Source organism: Vulpes lagopus, chromosome 1 (genome assembly GCF_018345385.1).
Source record: "Vulpes lagopus strain Blue_001 chromosome 1, ASM1834538v1, whole genome shotgun sequence".
In the NCBI taxonomy this organism is placed as follows: Eukaryota; Metazoa; Chordata; class Mammalia; order Carnivora; family Canidae; genus Vulpes; species Vulpes lagopus.
The window spans coordinates 177,315,476-177,328,426 of record NC_054824.1 but is presented as its reverse complement, the minus strand read 5'-3'; the positions used below and the strand labels follow the sequence as shown (position 1 = coordinate 177,328,426).

The window sequence follows — 12,951 nt, the reverse complement described above, 5'->3', positions numbered from 1 at the left end:
GCTCCCCACCCAGAAAGAGTTGCCAATTCAAGTTGCAGTGGGACCAATGTTGCTTTTTTATACACACGCAGCTCGGGGAGGGGAACGGGCGGGCGGGGGGAGCCTAAGTGCTCGGTCCTGCAAAGACATCTGTTTCTCATCTCCGTTCGCTGTGGCAAAGGAGAAGAAAGTCTTTCTTGCAAAGGGTGGGAAAGGCACAGATTTCTTTTTCTTTTCTTTTCCTTCTTTTTTTTTTAAATCACACGCACACACAGCAACAGAACTAAAACAAATTAAATAAATAATAAATAAATAAAAGATTGAGAGAGAAAGGGGCGGGGGGGGGCAGCTCCGGAGGTTGCAGAGCGAAGAGGTTCCCGGGCTGGAGCCGAGCCCCCGGGGCCGGGGCGGGAGCCGCGAGCGCGTGGGGTCCGGGCTGCGGGCTGGAGCTGCGCCCGCGTGTCCCCGGGCACCGGGAGGGGCGGGGAGGGAGGAGGGAGGAGGGCGGGAAGGAGCGCGGGAGGCAGGGGGCGGGCTGGGGTGGGGGCGAGGGGAAGGCGCCCCGCGTGTGCCTGAGCAGAGGGCGGGCGGGAGAGCGGGCGCGCCTGTCGCCTCCCCCGCTCCCGGGCGTCCTGCAGCTCCGCGCCGGGGCCCGCGGGGATGGCACACGGGGCTGCCGGGGCTCGCACGCTCCGCGCCAGACGGAGCCGCTCGTTACCGTAACCGGCGGCGGCGGCGGCGGCGCCCCAGTGGCGGCGGCGGGACCTGCGGGACCTGCGGGACCCTCGCCCGCCGCGCACCAGCGTCCTCCGCCCACCGGGCCGCCGGGCCGGGCCCCGCGCGACGGTGCCGCGGCGGCCGGGCTGGCGCCGAGCCCCGAGCGGACCCGCGGCGGCGCGAGCGCTCCGGCCGCCGCCTCCCGGCTGACCCCGCGGTAAGAGCCGGGCCGGGCCGGGCTGGGGAGGGCAGCGGGCGGCCGCGGCGCGCGCCCCCACCCCCCGCGCCGGGCGCCGCCGAGCCGCCTCCGCGGGCGGGGGGATGCGGCGCGGGCGAGCCGCGGAGGGGTCCAGGGCGGCGGTGCCCGGGGGACGCGGCGGGGGGGGCGGGAGGGAGGGATGCCCCGGGTCTGCCGCCGCGGCGCCGGGCAGGTGGACAGGGAGGGAGCCTGGATGTCAGGAGCGCGCGCCTGCGAGGAGGAGGAGGAGGAGGAGGAGGAAGAGCTGCGGGAGCTGACACCTTCTGTCCTCCGCCACCTCCGCCCCCGCGCTCTCCTCCCCGGCAGCCGAGCGGCGGGCGGCGGCGGCGGCTGCTCTGTCCTCAGCTCACCTCCCCGGCGGGCTCGCCGCTGCCCGCCCGGCCCACGCCTGCGCCTCGCCCCCCTCCCCCCTCCCCTCCCCTCCCCTCCCGCCTCCCGGGCCGCTGCAACTTTCCCGAGCGCCCGGCTGCGGGGGGGGGGGGGGGGGGGAGGGGACGGCCGCCCGCGGGAGGTGCAGGCGCTGACCCCGCGCCCCCGCCCCCGCCCCCGCCCCCGCCCCCGCCCCGGGCCGTGCAGGGCGCTCCTGGGCTCGGCCCGAGGGCGGCGGGCGGCGGGCGGCGGGCGGCGGGGCCTCGGCTGCGGGCTGGAGCGCGGGGCCCGGGCCAGCCTCGCCAGAGCCCTGCCAGCCGCCGTGAGTCATTTCCTTGGAATCCTACCTTTGGTGTTTGTTTCCCTTAGAAGGAAACTTGTTTTAAAAAAAAAAAAAGAAAAAGAAAAAGAAGAAGAAGGAGGAAAGAAAGAAAGAAAGAAAGAGGAATAATGGGTCTTATCCTTCGGGAGAGGCGCACGGCTCCCGCACGGGGGGGGACAACTTGCCTTTGTTCCCAGCACTCGGGGGGTGTTGACTTTCTCGGGCTCCGCTCGCTTCCCCGGGCAGGGCTCGGCCCCCCCCCCCTCCCCCCCGCACCGACCCCGGGGGGGGGGTGTGTGTGTGCGGGAGCCGGGACGTGCTGCCTGCAGGGGGTCGGCGCCCCGAGCCTCCCCACCTCGGTCTGGAGTCTGGGATGGGGAGCTCGGCCAGCAGAGCTGGGATGCCCGGACACCCCGTCTCCTCCCTGACCCGGCCCCCGCCGCCCGAGCCCTAGCCCTAGCCCTGGCCCTAGCCCTAGCCCGGGGACCTGACCTCAAGCTCCTGGCCTCTCCAAGCTACAGCGGAGAAATGCACTTCCCAGGGCAGACAGGTGTACTGCAGGGACTAGCAGAAAAGGCGACATCTGTCTATTTAGTAGAAGGGCTGAAGGATTTTATTCCACCCATTCAGCCCCTTGCAGCAGCAGCAGCAGCAGCAGCAGCAGCTGGACAAGCTGTTGGGGTCTTGCTGAGGACAACGTCCAGGCCAAGGGCTTGATTCCACCTGGGCAGCACATGTAGGGCTGGCAGCATCAAAGGTGCACTGGAAATGTCAGCCTTTTGCTTCTCTTCGTTTCAGTAGTGGAATCAGATCTCGAGCTGCTTTCATGCTCCTAATGTTCTCTCCTTTCCAATGAGAGATGGGGGAGGGGTGGGCAAAGAATGACCAGGAGCCCCTGTTAAACCCTAGGTGCCGCCGAATCTATAGCCATCCTGTCCCGTGTGCCAGCCGCTCCTATTAGCATTACAAGGGCTCCGTGGAAAGAACTAGTCTAACTCATCTGGAGAAACCAAATTGTATAGCCACGCCTTGTAACTTTGCTGTGAACGGTTGCTGGAGAACCATGACATTTTAGCCCTCAGCCTTCTGGGAATGCTTGAGGTGTCATTCTACTACATCCAGTTGGGTGACAAGACAGACCTGCAGGAGCCCAAGGCATAAGAGGTTAGGGCCTTTTTATTTATTTTTTAAACCCACGTGTAGACAAAACACACTTTAACAACCTTCTTTTGAATCCACTTAACCCCTGATGTTAAAAACAAACAAATTTTACCATAAATGTCTGTCTTTGTGGTTGTACCTAATGGTAACAGCACATGAAATTGTGGATTTGAACTTCTGAGCTAGGTGGCAGGATCAAAATGTAAGTCTCATCATACAGAGAATAATGACAGTTTGGATCTGCACATATAATACAAATAGGGAGTCCTGTGAGACATTGGTGCATAGCACTGAACACTCCCAATTCTTCATGAATGTGGAATTCGCCTTCTTCAGACTAGGAGGACTCAACTCAACTGGAAAATTTCCAACCCCCCTCCCCAATAATCCAAAGTCCAAAAGCAAGAAAAACTTACAGAAATCAGATATCATAATGGAAAGAAAGAGCCAAGATAAAAGGACTATGCTGTGTTTCAAATTCAAATGCGTCCTGATAGGATTTCATATGCTGGAATCAATACTAGCAAATAGAAACGCTTGAAATCCTTAACAGCCAAAAAAGCCACAAACGATAAGTCATTAAAATGGAAATAAACTCTTAGGAACACAAACTAGCACAGGGCCCATATAATGTCCTATTAAACAAAGGTAATTGCTTCTAGGGGGCTTACACACGCCTCACTTTCCTAAGGGGCGTGCATTTGTCAACCTCTAGTTTTATGTCATAAAAGTTCGACATAGACCAAAAGCTTGCGTTTTAGTCCCAGAATCCAGCACAAAAGTGAGTGTGAATTTCAAGCTGGAAAATACTGTTGCAGTCCATGAGGGAGGGCTACTGAGAAAAAGCAGCAATTCATGTGCTCCTGGCAAAAGCACTTACCCATACAACTGTCTTTTTATAATAGGGTAAGAAATCAGACCATTTATGAGAGTCTCCCAGGGAATAAATTATCATGAGGTTTGATACCTTGTTTGGATGCCGGGTTTGAGGGGTGATAGACGGAATAGCTTAGTTTATCAAATCAATGTAGTGTAAATTTCTTGATGACTCAAGAGCAAAATAAATGGCATGTCCCACCATTTCCTTTTAGAGAATATTCGAACCTCTCTCTCTCTTTTTTTTTCTTGTAATAAGGTTTTCTAACAAGCCCTTGGCTGCTGCCTCCTTGGAGGGCATTTTAAAAGAGAAAGGGGTAGGTGGTTCAGCGGCCCAAGTCAGCGGGGTCCTCATTCCAGCCACTGTCACGGAAGGCCTGGCTTCATTCCTCAGTGAGGTTGGGACAGAACTGAGGATCTGAGGGAAGCGTGGAAAAGGATAGAGTCCTTGCTGCCAAGAGCTGCTCTGTTAGCCAGAGGGACACTGTCACTTCCATGAAGCTATGTCCCCCTCCCCTGGTGGTTTTCCTTCTTTTACCTGGAAGTGGACCCTGGTTGATGACAGGTAGGTGACCACAGGCTCCCCCTAAACCCCACTCGCTTTGCCCTCTCCCCAAAACGTTAGGAGCTGTGTAATTGGGAGAAGAAGCCGTGAACTAGACCCTTAGCGTGTATCTGAAAGACAGTCTTCAGGAAGCAGGCCTGACATCACTCTTCGTGACAGCCCTTTAAATGGCAAAGTGAGCTAGTGGAGGTTCAGGTCTTGTCAAAGGAACTGGCGGTTAATAAGGCGCGGAGGCTCTTCTCTGCTGTCACCTCTGATCTCCGGCCCCGTAGGTCCTTTTGCTTTCAGTAGCAAACCCCTGTCCCTCCCTTGAACTCCCCCTTGACCCTGCTTCGGGCCTCAGTGGGGACCCAGGGGAGCCCGAGCGCCCACTGCGGGAGTGGCTCGCACCCCGAGCCCCGCAGGAGCCCCGCGGGCATCACCGCAGGCCCCAGGCAAGGGCGTGAACTGGGGCCCCCGGGCAGCCGCGTGGTGCCTCCTGGAAAGTTCCTGCCTTGTGTCTGGGCCTTGCCGAGGGAAGAGTTGCCGGCTGCCTCTGGCCCCGAAGCCCTGGCTCCTGTTTAATATTCTCTCTGCTCCGTTGATGTTGTGCTTGGCTCCTGTGGGGCTGCAACTCCCGGCTTGAAACTGGAGCCAATTTTCTGTCTTCATCTTACAGTGTTTTGACTGGAGGCAGATCCAGTTCAGGCCGATCAGGGCTGGTGGAAACAACTACCAAGTGTGTCTCTGTCTGCTTCGTTTTGGGAGAAGAAAGTGGAGGGAGCCCCAGAATGTTGTAGAGCAACCGGCCCTGCGGAAAGGAAGAGGGGGCAGGCGCACAGCCCGAACCCCTGAGAGCATCAGTAGGGATTACGGTCGAGATCTCTGCTTCCCCACCCTATCCTTTTGATTGATTAGCAGAATTCATCAAAGGAGACTCTGGGGGGGGATTGACCAGAAAATTGATTTTGCCTTATTAATAGAAAGGAAGCGCCAGGGTTTTGGACTTGCCTCTTAGCGGTGCGTTTTCTGCGGGAAGGTCAGGGGGAAAATGTGTTTAGGAGGCAAAAGCAGCTGTCTCCAAGAGGGCTGAGGGGAATCTGAGAACAATAAGAAATGGGATTTTAAAGATCCGCCCATGAAATGCAGATTGCTGAACACAGAAGCTGAGCTAATAGCAGTGAGAGAGTTTGCTGAGGTTTCCTTTGAAAAAATAATAAAATGTTTCAGGGTGAAGGGGAGGACCGAGAAGTAAAAGTTTCCCAAAGCAAAGGAATGAAAATGCCAAGGCCATCCCCTGGCTTACTCTTGATTAGGGCTGTTTTCTTTTTTTTTTTTCTTTTCTTTTCTTTTCCTTCCTTTTCTTTTTTTCTTCCTCTTCTTCTTTTTTTTTTCTTTTTTTTTTTTTTTTTTATAGATCTGAGGCTGTCAGAGATGACTCTGGTTCTGTCCATGAATAGATTCTGCGAGCCCATTGTCTCGGAAGGAGCTGCTGAAATTGCTGGGTACCAGACGCTATGGGAGGCTGACAGCTACGGAGGACCGAGCCCCCCTGGGCCAGCACAGGCTCCTCTGCAGGGAGACCGGGGAGCCGGTCCCCCACTGGCAGGTACTGCCCTTGACCTTCCCCTGCTGCCCTCTGCAGCCAGACTAGTGGGCGGGGGTGGTGTCTGGAGCACCCGTCTGAGCTCAGAGAGCACTTGCTCCAGAGACTTCCCAGGCTGCAGGCTGCCTGTGCACCTCTCCTAAGTGAGCCCGGGGCTCCAGGGACAGGACCAGGGGTGATAGTTAAATTGCACTCAAACAGGAGTCCACATGTGCTGCTGCTTCCTGTGTAAGTCATTGCCACCTATATTTTTAAAAGAACCAAACCAGATTTTGAGTTGGGATTTTGGTATTTCACGTGGGGAGCTGCACGGTTCTCTCCCAGCTACACAAGCCCTGGTGAGCTTGACAATGAAATCTTTATCCCATGAGACATAAAGGAATCTGCACTTTGGGCCAGAAGCTATGTGTCTCCTCTTTTTATTAAGCACACAGTTGGCTTTCGTATTCAGGAGAAAAATGTTTTTAAACACAGAAATATGTTCTTCCTGGTTCTTTACTCTTAGTATTCTAAGGTAAGTTCCTTGGGTTTTTGTTTTGTGGTGCTACTTTAAACAACAACAACAACCTAAAATGTAAAATAAGTACTCCTTGAAGTTCCTTTTGAATTAAAAGCTCTGTTCTTTAAAAATTAGACCCCCCCTTTAGTTCATGGTTGACACGTGACATGCATGCGAGAGAAAAAAAGGACGTTGGTTAGCCCAAATTTTGATTTTAAATTAAGAGATTTTCAGTTTCGTAATTTGACAGAAGGAATATTATAACTCCAGTGTGCAGTTAGTCATCTCCTTCCTTATCTACAGCCAGTAACATTTTAGAATTATTTGGTCATTAGTGCTTACAGTTAACAATGTATAAATTTGAGCAGTGGTGTCCTATTATCGTGGATTTAATTAAACAGTTTGAATAAATGCTATTCTCCCCTTTATCAGTTTTGCTATTTGTGCATAGAATTAAGATTCTGATTATTTAGCAAGTGCTGACATGGGTCCCTTTTGCTTTATGATTACTTAGAAATCCTTGCCTCACCTGGGTTGCAGAATTTTGTGTGATAGCAACTGTTAAGACAAATGTTTATTTTTAATCACCACATGTACAGACAAATACGTAGCCAAGTCATCTTCTATAAGGAAATTAAAGGAAAGTATTTTGTTTGGAGAACCTCTGGCAAACCGCATGTCATTTGTCATATCTGATTTATTACCACAGGATCACATTACAGGGGAATTTCAAATCCTATAACAACATCCAAGATCACATACTTTAAGAGGAAGTATGTGGAAGAAGAGGATTTTCACCCACCACTCAGCAGCTGTAGCCATAAAGTATGTTTTTTTAATAGTCATTATTTTTATTAAGAGTTAAAGATACTTTGTAACAGTTGCTTGATCCATTTCCAGAATTGTTCCACCCAAGCAATGAAAACGAGCCACTTCTCCGCAGAGCCATATTAATCGCTGTCACTTTTTTGGGTCCTGTGTTATTTTCACAAGTAGTTGAAGAAAGAGCCAGCAGGAGCTCCTCTACCCAGAAATAACAGAATTATATAATCCAAGCAACATCTTTTTTACAACTGATTTGATTGTTCTCGAGTTGCATTAGTGGTTATGAGCAGCCCGTGTTTTCACGCGTGTGCAGAAATGCGTGTTCTTTCCCGACATCTTCCCCCTCCCCAAGCTCTAGGTCCCACTGCCAGTGCCGCTTCTGTGTGTGCCCACCTGGGAGCGGTCCCCCAGGGCTTCTCTTGACCCCTTGGAGGTGGCCTCACTAGCCCTTGAGTGTGCGCACGCAAGTAGAAACACGCACTTCGTTGTACATTCATTACATTTGTTCAGTTTGTTAAAATCTGTAATTCATTCCCTAGAAAAGACCACAGCTGTCTCTTCTGCATGTGTAAGAAGAAAATAGTGGGATCCAGGAAATGCCTGGAAGTATGAAACTGGTCACCTAAGCTTTCCAGATACCAGTTCTTTTTCCTTATGGTTCTCTTCCTTTGCAAACTGTCTACAGATTTCAGCAGGGAGGATATAACCCAGACCATGGTTGTCTGAAGTACGGAGAGGATTTTGGATTTTTCGATTCTTCTTCCTCTCTGTCTCCTCTTCCCCGCCCTCTCCTCACCACCCCATAAGCTTGTCGTTCAGATGTTGCCTTGACCTTGCTCATGACAACGCTGGCAGGCATTGGCAGGTGCTGCTGGGCTTTTCCCTGAATGTATAGTTCCTGCCTTTGGTTAACCTGGGTTGGCTTCCTTCACAGCCCCTCAGGTCATGCTACCAGGTGGCTTTTTTTTTTTTTTTTTTTTTTTTTAATTTAATGATCTGGAAGAGCTGGTTGCCAGGACACAAGCAGTTTATTTCCTCTTTTCATTTCTGTGTTAACTGTTGTAGCCTTTCCCAGTGGCTGCTGGATTTGTACCAGTCATCACCCACTGGTAGTATCCTACTGCCCAGAAGTGAGTCTTCCCATTTCCTCCCCACCTCTCTTCTCCTGCCTGGCTCTGGAAGGAGGCCTACTTTGGCCCTTCACTGCCAGATCCTGTCGGGCTGAGTCTCGGTTCCTGTTGTCCCTCTATCACGTAAGGGTAATTGCAAGTGTGAAACCCTTGTCTCTCAGAGAGACAGTCCTGAAAGCAACTCTCATGCTCCTGGCCAGGATTTGAAGTAGACTTACTGTGACCTGCATTTTGACATCTTTCAAAAGAGATTTATTGACCTCATAATATGTGAGTGTGTGTGTGTGTGTGTGTGTGCGCGCGCACGTGCGCACATGTGCATGGGTTTGTATATACACAGAAAAGCACAAGCGTCCTAAGAGTACAGCTTGATGGGTTTCACAAAATGAACATATCCGTGTAACTAGCATCCAAATCAAGCAACAACAGAACCAGCGACTGAGAACCCCCTCCTTGTACCCCTCATTACTACCTCTCTGTCCTCCGGAGAGATTGCTCCCCTGACTTCCAGCAGTGTAGATGAGTGTTTTGTCTTTCTACATTTCCCCCGTTGGACCCTCTAAATGCCAACAACCTGACCTGTCCCCGCTGAGGTCTGCACCGTGACCAGATTCCCAGGTGTTTGACCACGCCGTGGAGTCCGGAAGGGTGGATGTTAGCCACATCAGGGATCTTTATGGTTCCCTAAATGAACCCCGGGAGTTGGGGGAACGAGACCCCAGCATTCCCAGATCCAGACACTGCCAAGAAATACACAGTGATGACATGTTGACATGTAATAGTCTATGTCCTCTGAATTCTCTTCCCTTTTTGGATTTTTCAGACCATCTCGATTTTTGAGGAACGAGCCCACATCCTTTATATGTCCTTAGAAAAGCTAAAGTTTATCGATGATCCCGAAGTGTACCTCCGAAGATCTGTCCTTATAAACAATTTGATGAAAAGGATCCATGGAGAAATCATCATGCAGAATAACTGGTGCTTTCCTGCCTGCTCTTTCAATGGCACCTCCGCCCAAGAGTGGTTTATGGCTCAAGACTGTCCTTACCGGAAACGACCACGGATGGCCAAAGAGGAGTGTGAAAAGTTTCATGCCTGCTGCTTTTACCAAGAATGTGGTGGTCACTACCTAAATGGACCCCTTTCTCTCCATGCTAGTGTCGGAAGTGCCTCCACCACTGCCCCGTCTTCCTCCTCCTCCTCCTCCTCCTCCTCCTCCTCCTCCCCCCCTCTGCCTTTACCAAGTTGTTCCCACCAGGTGGATTTCGATGTAGGCAGCGCACCTGTTTACAAAGGTGATGGCCAGGTACCTGCCAATGAAATCTTTGTCACTAATGTCAGGTCACTAGGTGTTCAGGAAAAGGCCCCAGTAAGTGATGAGAAAGCAAATAATGACACCAGCAGGGATGGTGGCCCCCTAAGCCATGAACCTGGGGGAAATGACCTTGCTTTTGAGTGCAAAGGCCAATTTTATGATTATTTTGAGACTGGATATAATGAAAAAAGCAATGTGAGTGAGTCTTGGAAAAAGTCCTTAAGGAAAAAGGAGCCTTCACCAAGTAACAAACCGTGCTGTGGCAAAGGGAGTAAAATATGAGCCATCTTTTCACCGAAACTTCTGAAGCATGCACAGCATGATCAATTAGCTCTCATAAATTTTATTTTGAATGGATTTTATAGTTTTGTACAACTGATAAAATTATGCCATGAACACGCCGTGTCGTTTTAATGCCTGGAGAGCAGATTGCATAAAACATCTGTATAGTAGGCATCAGCGAGCTACTTATAAATGTGGTGATGTTCCCAAGAAAACAGTTGACTTAATGCTTAAAAGTATACCTTAGTTGTCCTACAGAAAAGGTCAGTAGATTAGACTGGGGGACAACGTGCCCTTGTGATCTTTCCATTACCCCCCCCCCCAAGGAGCCTGTCACTAGCTAAGAAACTGCATCATGTTTGCCAATTAATTAGGTAGTTATTTGGAAAGCAAACCAACATAACCAGCAAAGGATGCCTGCTTCTTCTCTATGATACAGTATTTTTTTTCTGAATAAAAGACCGAAGACAGGGAGCTAGATGAAGTGGCTTCACCGTGCCGTTAAGTACTTGTATTTAACAGTCTCGGGTGACAGATGAAAATAGGATGTAACATAATGAAACACCTGTCTGGGTGCGGCAATCAACAATATGTGTAGAAGGGTAATCCCTGCAAGTTCCTGGCTTGCCTGTGATGCGTGATTAGGCAGTTAGAGAGGTGTTATACAGGGCGATTTTTGGTGCCTTACTTTATCTTAATTTTTGCCAACGTGAAAATTAAGGATAAATCAGAGTTACAGCAGGGATTTAACAAACAGGAAAAAAAAATACACAGGGTGGATCAATATTGTTTGGAAACCGTTAACTTCGAAACTATTGTGTTCAACTTTTGATTCAACATCTCTATTCTTCCTTTGTTTTTGATGCCCAATTGCTTTTGGATTTGGCATTTTTAGAAAGGGATGGGGGAAACAATAGAGCTGTTAGAAACCAGCACTAAGCTGCTTGAGCTTTTCTATGGCAACGGTCCGTTGCTGGGGTTTGGGTTTTTTGGGTTTTGGGTTTTTGTTTTGTTTTGTTTTCTTGTCCAATGAAGTTCATGAACCAGTGGCATGCATTATACTTTAATCTGTTTTGCATCATTTCACTCGTTTAGATTATAAAAAGCATGTGGTTTTTTATATATGACTTTTGCTGTTGATTAAGAAGCACAATGTTAATAAATGATGTGGTGATCAATGAGGTTTTATCTTAAAGAATGTAAAGACTTTAGTTTTTGGAAAGTTATTTTGGAGAAATGGGACTCAGTTGGCAATAGCTACCATGTATTTGGTCGACGTTTTTCTCAATGATTTCTTTAATTTGTACGTTTGCAAGAGTGTTCAGAGTGCCCCTCTGACCGTCCTTCCTTCCACTCCAGCCAACTCCTCCTGCTAAACTGTATTCCAATTTCCAAGGTTGCTAATTGACTAGGGCCTCCTCAAACAATACTTCACGGGAACCAAATGCCAAACGGAGGAAATAAGTAAGTCCTCCCAGTTTCTCCAAGATAAAGCTTTTTTATTATTGCTATTAATATTAAATATAGGTCTCATTCATACAGTGTATGAGTAGGATCATCATTTGGACAATGTCCACAAGGACCAATTTTTAAAACATGTTCTTGTGTTATGGCTAAATAGTCTAGTAATGTTTTGTCCTTTATTTTCAATATTTGATAAACATTTGATGTTGAAAACTTAGATGATAGATGCTTGTATATGAACGTGTTGTAATAAAGTGAGGTTTTCTTGATATATATTTATTAAAACGATCAAAATTCATTATGATTTTATTTTAATGACTATCGGCAATGTTTCTCTTTTCTGTTGCTCTTTCTCCTTTAAAAAATTCAAGAGGTCTGGTGGGCAGTGGCCACACAGGAGTTTTCAAAATGAAAGACTACTTTAAGAGGTCAATCTGACAGGTGTTTTAGAATGATCCGAATGTGTGAGTTTAGATTTCTGTGGATTAGGAGGCCAATGTTAATAAATGATGTGGTTGGTTATCAAGAAGGTTTCATCTTCAAGAACAGATTCATTTTTGCAAAGTTTCTGACAAAAAAAATAGCGTGACATACTCGATGCATCCTAGCTGATTGCTTTATGAAATGTCAAATTGTCAAAAAGATGACCCAAATGTCAATGGTTGAAACAGCTATAGATTATGGCTGGTGGTTTTCCAAACAACTTTGTATTAATGTTATCCTTAGAGGCTAATATTTGATAAAGGGAGAAAGCTAGTTGGAAGCTTAATTTGTCAAAAGTAGCGTTCTTACTATGAATGTAATACATCCTGGAGATTTTTTTTTTTTAAGATTTTATTTATATTTATTCATGAGACACAGGCAGAGGGAGAAGCAGGCCCCATGCAGGGAGCTTGATATGGGACTTGATCCTGGGACTCCAGGACTCCAGGATCACGCCCTGGGCCAAAGGCAGGCACTAAACCGCTGAGCCACCCAGGGATCCCCATCCTAGAGATTTTAAATATGAAAGAGATGACATCCTTTTGCTTTTTAGAAGTCCCTAGCATTATCAGGTAATGTTTCTCTTGATGGCCAAAGCTGTAAATGACAGAGTTGGTGATTTTCCACAGCACTCACCTGAGCTGTGGGCCCAGGCATCTGCTCAGCAGAACCAACTGGAGCTTCTAGCTGGACAACTGGGGCTTTGAATTTGCATTTTTAATTCTTAGCCATCAAGTTTTTCTCTCAAAGACATTTCTAGCATACCGAGAGACATGCTCCTCCCCCCACCCCTTAAAAAGTCCTAAGCACCCATTCAAATAAAAATGTTCCTTTTGTTGGTTTGAGAGCTTTAGGGCCTTTTATGTGCCTCCATCACCATTTCTACTCAGAAGATAATCAGATTTTTCCAGAGTGGCCAAGGCACAGATGATAATTCTACTAACTGGGTTCCATAGTTCTGTCTCAGAGATTGGTAAAACCTAAGACTCTCTTCACCCCACACTCTGTCTACCCACCTGGAAGTAGCACCTTTTCTCATTGCTGTGCTTTGCTTTAAGGAAAACCTGATAGGGCAGATTCCAGACTTCTAAAAGTTAAATGAGGGGAAATCTTCACTTAA

General features: G+C 48.9%; 1 protein-coding gene across 4 annotated transcripts; it reads left to right on the top strand.

The window, feature by feature from the left end:
* The first annotated feature begins 790 nt into the window (after window positions 1-790).
* Window positions 791-11,646, top strand: SERTAD4 (SERTA domain containing 4). Of its 4 annotated transcripts, none has more exons than XM_041725016.1 (4): window positions 791-913; window positions 5,645-5,836; window positions 7,042-7,157; window positions 9,111-11,646. In XM_041725016.1, the coding sequence occupies exons 2-4, from the start codon at window positions 5,662-5,664 to the stop codon at window positions 9,882-9,884; spliced, it is 1,065 nt and encodes a 354-aa protein (XP_041580950.1). In that variant the 5' UTR covers window positions 791-913; window positions 5,645-5,661; the 3' UTR covers window positions 9,885-11,646. The 4 variants fall into 4 exon arrangements, with proteins under 4 accessions (XP_041580950.1, XP_041580961.1, XP_041580942.1 ...); XM_041725027.1 differs by lacking the exon at window positions 791-913 and adding an exon at window positions 1,647-2,810; XM_041725036.1 differs by lacking the exon at window positions 791-913 and adding an exon at window positions 4,960-4,966.
* The last annotated feature ends 1,305 nt before the right edge of the window (window positions 11,647-12,951 follow it).